This window comes from Topomyia yanbarensis, unplaced genomic scaffold, assembly GCF_030247195.1.
Source record: "Topomyia yanbarensis strain Yona2022 unplaced genomic scaffold, ASM3024719v1 HiC_scaffold_92, whole genome shotgun sequence".
NCBI lineage: Eukaryota > Metazoa > Arthropoda > Insecta > Diptera > Culicidae > Topomyia > Topomyia yanbarensis.
Window position 1 is genome coordinate 75,383 of NW_026684180.1, and position 13,282 is coordinate 88,664.

Here is a 13,282-nt window from a genome sequence, read left to right on the forward strand (position 1 = left end):
TATTATCTAACGAGCTCAGCTGCAAAACATCAAAAATCTTCTCGAAAGACGGATTTTAAACCAAGCAGTATCAGTGCCGTAATGTCCTGAAGCGGTACCGCCTCTGGCCAACGTGAAAATCGGTCGAAAATTGTGAGCAGATAACGATATCCTTTGAATGGCAACTGTGACCCAAACAAATCGACATGAAACGAAAGCGAGCCTTTAGCGGCCCTTACACGTTCAATATTTTCGTCAATACCAGTATTGACGATATTGTTACAATATTTCAGTCCCGTTTGAAATCCACATCGTCAATACATTTTTTCCATTACACGTACAATACTTATGTCAATACTCTCAAGTATTGACAAAAATATTGAACGTGTAAGGGCCGCTTTTGGCGTGTCGAATTTCGAGTTCGGTGCAACGGTGTGTTAAGAAATTTTAGACTTTTGGCCTTCCTGACGCTCTCTGACAAACTTCGTGATGTCCTTGTTTATCGATGTTCAAATGAGTTGATGAGGTGATGGGTTTTCTTGTGACTCTGATTCTGTGCCAATCCATGTATCTGTCTCATTACCGCCACTCGATGTTTTTCTGGAATGTAAGATCGGAAGCAATTATTTATGGAAACATTGCAATATATCGGCGAAGAACGGAAAACGATACAGTTGAAGATTAGGCGACATTTTTTTAGAATTTATTAAATCGAGTAGTTGGCGGTCAGTTATTTGGTCTTTCGCAATAATGTTGAAATCAATTTTAGAGACAATTTCATTCACGCTTGACATTGCGTCCGCGACAATGTTATCTCTACCGCTGATGTGGCGTATGTCCGTTGTAAACTCTGACAGGTATTGTAAAAGCCTTTCTTCGTGTGGGAGGCGGCTGCTTGGATCGGTAGTCATAGCATCATAGGTAGTCAGTGCGGGAAATGGTCAGTAAAAATCGTAAATTGTCGTCCCTATCAAATGTCAAATGTTTAAAGTGTTTCACATCAAATGTCTAAAGTATTTCTCTACGAGTTTCGTTGCCGTTAGTTCTCGGCCAAAAGTAGTGTATTTCTGCTGACTCGGGGAACTTTCCAGAAAAAAAAAAATCCTTGCGGTTTCCGGACCCCCTTTTCAAGTTGATGCAGTACTGCTCCCGCGGCACAGTTCGATGCATCAACTATGAGACCGAGGCGTTTTGATGCGTTTGGATATTGCAGCAACGTTGCGTCTGCCGGCGAGTTTTGGCATGCTTCAAAACAACGTGAAATCTTTTCATCCCACGAGATTTTTCTAGAATCATTCTTTCGATTGTATACATTCAGCAGCGTGAGAAACGCCGCAATTCCTTTATTGTTTTTGGAGTTGAATAGTCCAAAACCATTTTAACTCGAGTAAGGAGTGTTCATACTCCTTCGTTGCATACCAAGTAGACTAGGAACTCAACCTGAGGAGAGAAAATTTGCATTTATCGACGTTTATGGTTAAGCTATTTTCCTTCAGACGGTCTAGCACGATCCGCACATGTTCTATATGTTCTGCCTCATTTGAGGATGTAATACAGATATCATCGATAAAAACAGTGACGTAATCAAGGTGGGCGAACGATTTGTTTATAAATTTTTGGAAGGTGCGTTGCAGAGGCCGTAGGGCATTTATCATTTTGCTTATCGCGAGAAATTTTGAGGATTTTCGAGTGTCTTCTTAAAGATTACCTCAGATTAAGTGATGTTTTGTCTCTCGTTCCTAGGTGATACCGCTGTTCTGCCTGCACCACTCTCCTTGGCGGTTAGGTGTAGAAGAGAGCAGTGGTCGTTCGGCTTATATTATACTCCACAGCGAGTGTGGCACAAATATTGATTGAAATTAAATTCCTGTTGTAATGTTCGATAAAATAGAATTTTCTTCCACCGAACGTAATCAATCAACTCAGATTGATCTAGCCAACAGTTCGAAATTATAATACTGAAACACCATTACACAACAATAAACTTTCTTCCCTAGGTTTTGCTCCAGCGCTTTTTGTCAGTAAAATATATCCTATAACAGTCAGCATACCGCTTAAGCTGAGTGAATTTCTTTTGTCCTGTTTCTTCTCGTCTAATTAAATTAACAAATCCCATCACATTTTCAGTTTTCTGTTCTTTTATTTAGATCTCTTCTTATCCACCTTTATTCAGCGCCTTCATTTGCCCTGCAGCAGATATATGTCCTATTTACAAACATTTACAAGTGTTACACAATAAACGATCCAGTACTAGTTGTGTCTACGGGTTGCTAACCTGCTCTCTCTCTATCTCTCACGCGCACACACGGTTCATTCTGGTTTCGCACGTTCTCGCCGACCGCACAAGCAGGCGCGACTCACACCTTGGATAAATCCCGTTTGCAAAGAGTTGTAGTTTGTAATCGCTTTAACGCTTACGCTTTTGTATTTTTTCTTTTGTTTTGTCTTGTTTTCTTTTTACTGGTAGGAGACTTGATCACTTCTAAATTTACAATATGTCTAATATGAATGTATATAATAAAAATTAAAAAATAGATCTTTATATATATATTGGTTTTCTTCTCCGTTTCGCGTTGTTTACTTTTTTCTGCACTTTCTATAATGTTCTTCACTCTGTGCATGCATGTGTCGCGTGTGTCGATCTCGTCTACTTACAACAATACTCATTTCACTTCAGTTTCCGATTATTATCTTCTTTATCAGTTTTGACTGCTGTTTCCCTTTCCTTAAGCTTTGTTCGAGTTTAATGATTTCTAAATGCCGTTTTCAACTTCGACCCCTCACCCGTCGGTGGGTGTCACTAATAATGGAATAATTTCGTTTGCTCTTAACTGGTACAATATGACAGCACAAAAAGTGATCGTACAGCAACCTAGTATCTAGGAAAAAGGTTGCAACGGGAAAAATCCGGTTTTAAATGAGATTGACATATTTTCTAACTAACTAAATCAGTTTATACTGGTCCTAATCGAACACAAGAACAGTCGAAGGTGGATCAATGTTCAACTAAACAAAACTACACATTTCGACCTAGACTAATCAAAACAACCTTAACAATAGTGTTTTTTCTTTAGTGGAAAATTGGCTTTCACTGAACGCCTTTTGCCACCCAAAATAAAGAGGAGATACTAAAATGTTAACATATTCCAGGTTACACTCATTAACGATCGGGTGATCACTGAGATTGAAAAAACAAAGAGGAATTTGAGCATTTGGCTTTGCTAGTTCAAGCTAATGACTATTCTGTAGCAGCAGTGGGGAGAATTTGTTCCATTAACTAAAGTCACCAATATCGTAGTGGTAGGCAGTTTGACGGAAAATTTAACGCAGAAATGCAGGAATGGTTCCTTTCATCACCTATTTATCGTAGTAATAGTAATAGTAGTGTAGCATCAATAAGACCATCAAAACCAAATCCGTATAATACTTTGACTGTTTCGTCTTAACAATTGTCGCGTTCAAATTGCTTGAAAAAATAACCATTTTCCATTCAGTGTTTTGTTTTGTTTAGAAAAATATATATCACATATAGCACTTTTTCGTCATCCTCGTTCCCTCTCAGTTGTGTAGGTTTTATCCAACGCATTCGATCTATTCGTTTCCGTCTGATTTGTAGCAGGGCTAACTAACTAATTCATCTGTGTCTATTTTGACGCACCTAATGTAAGAGTTAATACGAGAAAAACAATCGACCAAAAACATACATATGGAGGAAAGTTCTGCGTTGATACCTACCAGAGGATGAAATCATTTCCCATTTTCCAACATTTGCCTAAACTAGTACTACTGTTCAGTTCCACACTCACATTCATAACAGAAGGAAAGTAAAAACTTTATACCTTTTGCAGTTATACTACAATATTTTGTTATACTTTTCTTTGTTACAATAGTTACTTGTTTAACGCTTTTTTTCTGGACCCGGAGGAGAGTAATCTCTTCTTTTTTATGCTTTTCTCGTGTTTTGTTTTTGCTTATGCTCAGACTGAGGGCGCTACCTTTTTAAACAACGGTTCTATCTGCATCCGTTTTGTTTTCTGATACGTTTCTATTTTCCTATCTTCACTCATAGGCTTTCCGATGTATGCTTTCAAGCAGGCAAATGCAAAAAATGTTAGCCTGCTCAGAAAGTGTTTCATGCTTCCAAAGTTCCAATAAGAAAACGAACCATTTCCTTCTTTGATCAAATACTTGAGAAGATCTCACGGTATTTTAATAGTTACTTAATTCTTTCTAAATAGTGAGAAAAAACGTCTATTTGATTCTCGGTTTCCTATTTGAGTGATGTACATGCTTGAATCTTCTGCTTCTGTTTCGCTTTCAATCAATATTTTTGTTCACGTCGTTTGTTCTTTTTTTGTTCTCCTTATTAGAAAAATAAAAATATCTTATAAATATTGTTATTGTAGTTGTAGTGGATTTTCCGCTCGACATTCTCGAAGAATGCACTGTTGCTGCTGATACTACCAGCAGTGACCGACACGCCGTCTGGTTGTTGATGGCTGCTGCTGCTGCTGCTACTGGACTGGTGCTGGCGGTGGCCATCTTGTCAGACCTTATTGTTGGTATAGTGACGCCGGGGCAGCTCGCCGTACGTGCTCCGGTCCGGATAGGCTTCGGCGTACAGCTCGGCATTGCTCATCCTGCTATAATTCTGTATCAGTGGCGCAGTTGCTGCAAAATGGTTCAAATTGAAATGGTTAGAAAATGAGGGTCAAGATGCGTTCGGAAGGTTCGTTAGTTTATTGGTTAATTAAAAAAAACGAAAGCAAAAAATTGGTGCATGAAGCGTTTACCGCCATGTTAGTATTTTAACGATTTAAGATAAGTGATTGAACAATAAACCACAATGTAACAATAAATGTGACCACAGTCGTGTTTGACTGGTAGCAAGATCAACATGATTACTGTTCCAAACACCAGTAACCTGATGCAGTCTGTATGCACATGATAGTGCTTCTCGTTTGAGGTGTATGTGTAATGGTTTGATGTTCAGAACGGCCTCAAAGGCAGCAGTCGGAGGAGTGGTGAAAGCACCAGCCAACGCCATTATTTGCAGCTGGCTTAGCTTTGACTGGTCCGCCATCACCTCTCTCCCTCTGCCACCACACAAGGCGTCCATATGACAGTATTGGACGTAAAATTGTAGTGTAAATCCAATAGATGTATTTAGGCAAGTTTACTTTCTACTTCTGCCCAAGTCAGACGTACAATCGAACCAAGTAAACAATAACTAGCAACCTCTCGATCTAGTGTGCATTGTCTCGAGAACAAAGGAAACTTTTAATTTATTCTTGCCATCATGAGTAAAGTTGACGAAAAATCTCTGCTCCGACCCAAAACAGCGGTCGTAGACTTCAAATTCTGCTCAATAAGATTGAGTTTTCGTGAAGTGGAATAGCTGCTGAAGGTGAAGATGCAGCTTAAGCTCAAGGAGGTTATGTATCTATAATATCATCATCTTCACAATGTAGTACTCATATCATTCAACAAGTTAGCCCAAGCCGAACGTTTCATTTTGCAACTTGAAGCACGGGGCTGAAAGTGATAAAGTTGGAATTAAGATTCCCGTGTATATAGAAAAAGACTACGTACATGTAAAGCTACATGACCTATCACCACGTACCCCTCCCGAAATAATCGCAAAATACATATCGCAATACGGAGAAGTAGAATCCGTTACACGTGATACGTGGAGAAATTTCTTTCCGGGTATACCTAACGGTGAGGGGCAAAGTATTGTAATAGGACAGCGCACTACGGACAACCTTGCGCGGAAGATATGGAGGAGAATGCATCTCTACCGATTGCCAATGAATCCACGGAAAACCAACTCAAAAAAAGAGTCTTCAATATCAATACCTGAACCACAAACGGTTGCAAAATTTGTGGCAGCTCACAGTGGCGGATTTGCCTAAAAACCTGGCCAAAAGTCGAAAATTGTATGGTAGTACTTTGGGTTCTAGTACATACATTGTCCTTAAGATTGTGCTGCAGCATGCTATTTTAAGTGAAACACTCCAAAATTTCCATATTTGAGGTGTTGACACATCCAAACAATTTAGACATCGCGTTTTGCTCATATTTTTCATCGAGCGCCCGAAATATCAGTACTATTCAAATGTAGCTAAATTTTGATAAAAGTGCCGGTTTCAAATGTGTAATAATGGAAAGTAATGCTGACGGTATGTACTTTATTTATATGTATTGATGTCAAAATATATTATTTTTCTTGTTTATAAAAAATGTCAATAACTTTCACGCTTTTGAAGCAGACGGTTCCAACCAAGAGGGTGAATGTTTTGACGTTTCTTTGAAAAATGAGTGAAGCCAACATAAGCTGGCTTCCTGGCTCGGATAGTTGCCAAAAATGACAGCGAATGCGCTTTAAGCAACGTTCACATTGCTACGAGCCAATGTTGTTAACACGACCGGAAACTTGTCGCATGCAAACAAACTTCATTTTGATGTGCTTAACCGGTATTCAGGCGATAAAAACGTACGGATTTTATAGAGAAGAAGCAATGCAAGAAAAGGCGTGCTTTCTCATATACCTATTGTTAATATTCATTTATTCTGAATCCCACCTTCAAACAGAGTTGTACAGTTCATGTGAACAGACCTTAAATATTTGGAACGTAGCTAGCGCTACTGGCATTTGGTGGTAGCTTCAAGCAACAAACAGTTTTCATGGGGCTGGTTCCAACAGACATTTTTGCTAAATAATTGAAATACTTTTTTTGTCCGCGTATGTCCACTATGTTTCAAGGTAATTTGTGTTCCTTGAACGATTCTCCATTTGGAACATAATAGAATTCTTGCCCGAATTTGCCCATTTATGAGTAATCTTTGATTAAGTGGAGACGGAGATGGATTATAAGATTTCTAGTTTAAAATTTCGACTCGTACTTTTAATTACTGCTGCACCTCCGGTTGTCATAGCGAGTCGCACAATACTGCACTTTGATCAGGAAGAATTGTGTATTTAGTGGTGAAAATTTTATCGAGATTCATAAACATGTTCAAAAGTTAGCCAAAGTGTAACGCAAAAGACGTAAATAATTTTGGTCGTTCACATTGAAATCCAACGAGCTCAACAGAAGTAATCGCCAAAGGTTCCAAATATCAAAAATCGATTATGAATACAATGATTAAACGTTACTATCAAAATCAATGATGAATGTCATGATTAAAGGAACTATGACCTTTGATCATGCAAAGCAAAACAAATCTAGAGGTGGAATAAATGACTGGATACTACAAACGAAAAGAGTAGAGTAGTGCAAAAGAATACTGGAATCTCCGGCCGTGATTTGGCCAAAAATCTCACTTTGGCGTACACTCCAGCTTGGCGAAATTGTTTGTGAGAAGGTTGATAGTCGTAGCATGTCAGCAAGCATGACAACAAAACGTGGTTGCTCAAAACTATACCAGGAAGCAGTACCAGCATGTTCTGACCAAGTATAACGCATGAATTTAAATGGACATTTCATCGTAATAATGGACTTTGGACAAATCATCGGTCAAATTTAATTTAAATAAATTTATGAATCTTAGTGAATTTGACTTGTTTTCGTATTTTTGTCATATTAATTTTTTAGTTACTGCAATTTGCATGCAAACTTGTTGTCAATTTTCACTACATGCATTTCGTCGCAGAATCGGCTTATTTTCTGTAATCTAGAAAAATACTATTTTTCGTTCTTTGAGAAATATGTGCATCGGACAGCAATTGAACAATAATCGTACAGAGAGTTTAAAAGTTTTGTAACTACCTTGCATAATATTTCAAAATACTTAGTTTGAAATGAGTAATAACATCAATTCTCATAATAGCTCATTATCTAGACATCTAGACCCAAACATCTTAATGCGTGCAAATCAACAAATTCTATCATTTAGCTCACGTTATTGGCATACACTGGAGCCTTTAAATCTTCATTCATGAAAATTTACTTATATTTATATTAAAATGTAGGCCATTTTGCATCCGCCATTTTGAATTTTGAAAATCTGAATTTAAAATCGTAATGTGCGCCCCAAAAAACCGTGGTATGCACCTTTGCAGGTCAATCAAAACCATTTTCGGCTTTTGGCCAGGTTTTTAGGGAAATCCGCCACTGCACAGTGGCTCAAAACAGCGTTTTGAGGTACTTAATTCACTAGAGTCAAAACTGTCCATATTAGCAATTTCACATATTCTACAATATTTGTGTGTGTAAAAAGCGCCATCTTTTGGTAGCATTATTTTTTAAAAAAATTGATCATAGTAGGCTACAGAAAATTTAACTTTTGAACCGAAAGAGATAGCGCTTGGCTGTCTTCGACAAAATTGTAGAGAAGAGTATTTTTATAAATTTTACAGAAGACATGTTGTCTCTGTCACTCATAGTAATCGAGTTTTGAGAAGTTCTCTATGGTGAACTCCTTCATTTCCTGTTTTTACTCATAACTTTTTTATTTCTGATTTTTCGCATAAACAATGTTCTAAGGTATTTTTTATCATTATAAACCACATAACTTTTCCGAAGAGACCAGATAGCTGTGAATGCTGTGTAAAGACTTATAGCTGATTCTGATTTAATTTTGGCCTGTTTTTGAACCCGTGTGACCTCACTATCGGCAAAAATTGTAATTATACTATCAATTATTCTAATAGGACTAGGTTTCACCTACAAAACGAAGGTAAAATTGTTTGTCCATAAGCACCCGTTCAAAAGTTATACACTTTTGAAAACTTTATGTATGGCCCTCCTGAAGCACCCGTTCAAAAGTTATACACTTTTGAAAACTTTATGGTTGGCCCTCCTGAAGTCGCGTGAATGACTCACTGAACGAGTAGGCGCTGGTGTTCAAAGACGCTTTCGCTTGATTTCCTGAGTAACGCGCACTCTGTGTACTAGTGCGTCTACCGGAAGGTTAACACTGATATTGAATGATTTTCTAATGGGTGATATACAATTTCATCTCGGTCCAGATTATCGTAGGAATGTTAGCTTCTGGGCAAAAAAGATGATGCATAAAATTGCTGCCTTCACCACAGTCTGAAATATTTGAAAATATCCAGCCGGTTAATACAGCAATTATATGGAAAATGTGTATCTTTTACTTCTTTATCCATATCCTGAAACTAAAATTCATAAGGTATAAACCGGACCGAGATGAAATTGTATATCACCCATTAGAAAATCATTCAATATCAGTGTTAACCTTCCGGTAGACGCACTAGTACACAGAGTGCGCGTTACTCAGGAAATCAAGCGAAAGCGTCTTTGAACACCAGCGCCTACTCGTTCAGTGAGTCATTCACGCGACTTCAGGAGGGCCAGACATAAAGTTTTCAAAAGTGTATAACTTTTGAACGGGTGCTTATGGACAAACAATTTTACCTTCGTTTTGTAGGTGAAGCCTAGTCCTATTAGAATAATTGATAGTATAATTACAATTTTTGCCGATAGTGAGGTCACACGGGTTCAAAAACAGGCCAAAATTTAATCAAAATCAGCTCTAAGTCTTTACACAGCATTCACAGCTATCTGGTCTCTTCGGAAAAGTTATGTGGTTTATGATGATAAGAAATACCTTAGAACATTATTAATGCGAAAAATCAGAAATAAAAAAGTTATGAGTAAAAACAGGAAATGAAGGAGTTAACCATAGAGAACTTCTCATAACTCAATTACTATGAGTAACAGAGACAACATGTCTTCTGTAAAATTTATAAAAATACTCTCCTCTACAATTTTGTCGAAGACAGCCAAGCGCTATCTCTTTCGGTTCAAAAGTTAAATTTTCTGTAGCCTACTATGATCAATTTTTTAAAAAAATATTGCTACCAAAAGATGGCGCTTTTTACACACACGAACATTGTAGAATATGTGAAATCGCTAATATGGACAGTTTTGACTCTAGTGAATTAAGTACCTCAAAACGCTGTTTTGAGCCACTGTGCACTGTGCAGCTGTTCAGTCCATATTGACAACTGCCAAAGCAACATCCAGCACCCCAAAAACCACTGTAAGCAACATCGGCGAAGAAGAGTGTAGAGCCGGCGTCGACGGTAAAACATGATGATGAGTTATGTTCTACCATAGACCATGCGGTAGACTTGGGTACAACGCCCAACTCCTACTTACCAGAAGGCAAAGAATTCTTCACATTTCCTTTCGATCATGTCCATATGAGCCTGCCTAGTCCTAGTTTTCCGTTCTAAGTTTATAACTGATTCACACTAGAATACCTATCCGTCTTTCAATTTCATTGCTTTCGTTTCTCTTAGTCTCAAATTTGCCAAAAATAGCCAAAAAAATCGATACAGCAAAACTTAATACAGTCGATTCTCCCCATTGTACCTTCAGATGATTTTTTTTAATTTCTCAAGAGTGCCTCGTAAATATCGATGAAACAATGGTTACCAGCGCTTCTTCTCGGCTTGAATCGCCTGTCAATCCGGGACACGAAGAATTCCCTTTGGTACCTCTGAAAAGACACATCGGCGTTTTGGTGCTTCTGCTTCTGCTTGAGTTCTCTTGCTAGTGGCCTTTTTCGTCTTACTGGAAATCCATTCCATAAAAAGAAAAATATCAACTATCGTGGAAAAATTTCATTGAGTGCTCTCTCGAGCTGTGGATCATGGAATTACTACAGGGTCGATACCAGTACCTATTCAGTCGTTCTGCTTGTTAACAGTGCAGTGAATCAAACGAACGTTTCTACCTAAAGTCTGCTGTCTATATGTACCGTGCCAGTATTTTAAACAATCAAAGCAATCGAATAATAAAATTCGTACCAAGCCAGTGTGAACAATAAAGCACCGTTACTTACGGAGGGCTGCCGCAAATACTTAATTTCCTTATATCTGCCTGTTTCGGTGACGAGCAAAGAATGCGGTTACTAAGTATTGCGTTTATTCAACCCGAGATACATGCAGATACCCCATGACCGCACATAATTTCCAGAATAGACTTGAAGGACGCATTTTCAAAAGCACCTTCAATACCTAGGAATTTTACCCAAGCTAGATTGCTTGAGCGAGAAGGCCTTTTCGATATTGCAAACAACATCGTGAACCAGAGTGATCGTGGATTTCGCACACTCATATGAATGTTGCATTTTGTGTAGTGAATATTCAACTAAACTAACGTTCCTGATGTGATGAGCGATTATCCGTTCCAAAGCTTTTAGAAAAAAAAACCTGTTTTAATCCACCTAGTGGTACAATTGTGCCTTTCTCATTTACCTGAACTATGGTTCAATAGCTGGTTACATTCAATATAATTGTGAAAATGTCCATTAAATTCTTATTATACTTAGCATGTATGTCACGACTACCACGAAAGTCGACGCCGACTCACTTTAAACAAAAAGTGTAATATTTAGAGTAAATTGCCTATTTTATTCTATTTGGGAGGGTGCCTCACTAATTCATTAATTACGTCGCCTACAAACAATGGATTGCGTACAAATTGGCATCAACAGCTTTGCTTCGTATTTAAGAACCAAGATAATAACACAAATGCCCTGAAAACGGTGAAATGTTCGTGTTTGGACGCACCGAAAACTCGACTCGAATGCCCCTTGATTGCCCTACAACTTGGCTTAATGAGTTGAACAAAGATGGCAGACGCTGCTCTAACCAACGGCTTCAAATGGGTAGGGTGATAATAGAAATATGGCGAAAATAGGCTCATTACCCTAATTAGCTTAATCAGCATGAGTTTAACGTTATCTTTATGTGATCATAATTTGAAATGCTTGGTAAATGGCTTTGGAAAGGGAGTGGGGAAGGGTTAGCAGAATGAGAGCGGAGGATGCGTCAGAAATACTTCATTTTCGTTCGGTATGCGATATGCATGAAGAAAATGCAGGTGCGAGGGTGGTTCACGGAGAAGGGGGAGATGATGAAGTAGAGAGGTGTAAGGGTAAGAGGAGGAAGGCGATGCAATATTCAACTGCATACTATGCCTTCCATTTGAGACTTGATTTGTGAAAATCGGTTTAGTCATCACCGAAGAACCAATTGTCGAATATGCCCGGAATCCGGGACTTCCGGAGTCGTTGGTAGTGGACAATATATTCAAAGAATGTTTCATTGGTAATTAGTGATCTAGATCTGCGAATCGAAGTATTTTGGTGACCATTTCAATAGTTTTTAGCCTCTGGGGTATTGCGATTGCAACGGTTTATATGGGAAATTACAGTGTGACCTTACTAACCAACCTGTAACTCCGGAACCAGAATCCAGAACCGAATGAAATTTATCAGTAGTCAATGGGTTGATGTAAATCTTTCATTTGAAATCAAGTCTGTAAAAATCGGTCAAAAATTCGCTTGGAAATAGGTGTGATATTAGCTTAGGAACTTGGCGAGTTCCCCGATTGAATCATGAACCGTCATAGGTGGCCAATGTGGTCAAAGCTACTTTGAATGATCATTAGTGCTCTAGACCTGCAAATTAAAGTTATGTTACACCCTTTTTAATATGCATTACATTATTTGGACATCATGGTGGTACCAGTTTATATGGGAATTTGCTGTGTGACCGCATTCTTCAACCCGTAACTCCGGAACCGGAAGTCGGATCAACTAAAAATTCAATAACAGCTTATAGGAGCGTTATACCTTTCAGGTTCAGCCATCTCTGAGAAAATTATGTGAGGTTAAATGACACACACACATATACACAGACATTTGCCGATCTCGATGAACTCGAACTCGATGAGTCGAGTGGTATATGACACTCGGCCTTCTGGGCCTCGGTTAAAAAGTCGATTTTTACAGTGATTGCATAGCCTTTCTTTATATGAGAAAGGCAAAAAGAACTTAAACTGATGGGCCTAAAACTTTTAGCTTCTTCATAATTGGAGCGTCCCCTTTTGGGAATATATCTAACAGTTATTTCTCGCCATGCTTTCTGGATATACCCGGTGCCGTCTGGAAATACTGGAAAGTATCATGTTTTTCAAGACATGTTTGAGAATATCAAATTCCTTTTGTCGTCAAGTCCCCAGTCGCCGTGCATGCTCCATTCACCGTGCAGTTTCAAAACCACGAAATCGACGGAACTGGTTCTCTGAAACCACAAATCCTCTTATTTTATCGTTTTATTGAAACATTCTAAATAAAAATAAACATTCTAAATAAAGTTGAATCAAAATTTTAAATACACGGTGAACGGACCCTTTCATGCACAGGTAATAGTGACATATAACAGTGACTGGTGACTATGACATGTTCCAAACAAATGTTTGTTGCTAAAAATTTAATATCATTTCTAAATTGTGAAGTATTATGAAGATATTGACTA

General features: G+C 38.2%; 1 protein-coding gene across 1 annotated transcript in view; it reads right to left on the minus strand.

Moving 5' to 3' along the window:
- Positions 1–2,099: 2,099 nt before the first annotated feature.
- Positions 2,100–13,282, minus strand: part of LOC131696206 (disintegrin and metalloproteinase domain-containing protein 10-like) — a gene marked incomplete at its 5' end in the record, with an annotated part of 36,739 nt that continues 25,556 nt past the window's right edge. The window contains one exon of the mRNA XM_058984749.1: positions 2,100–4,650. Coding sequence (XP_058840732.1) covers positions 4,526–4,650 — 125 coding nt within the window. The remainder of the gene's footprint in view (positions 4,651–13,282) is intronic.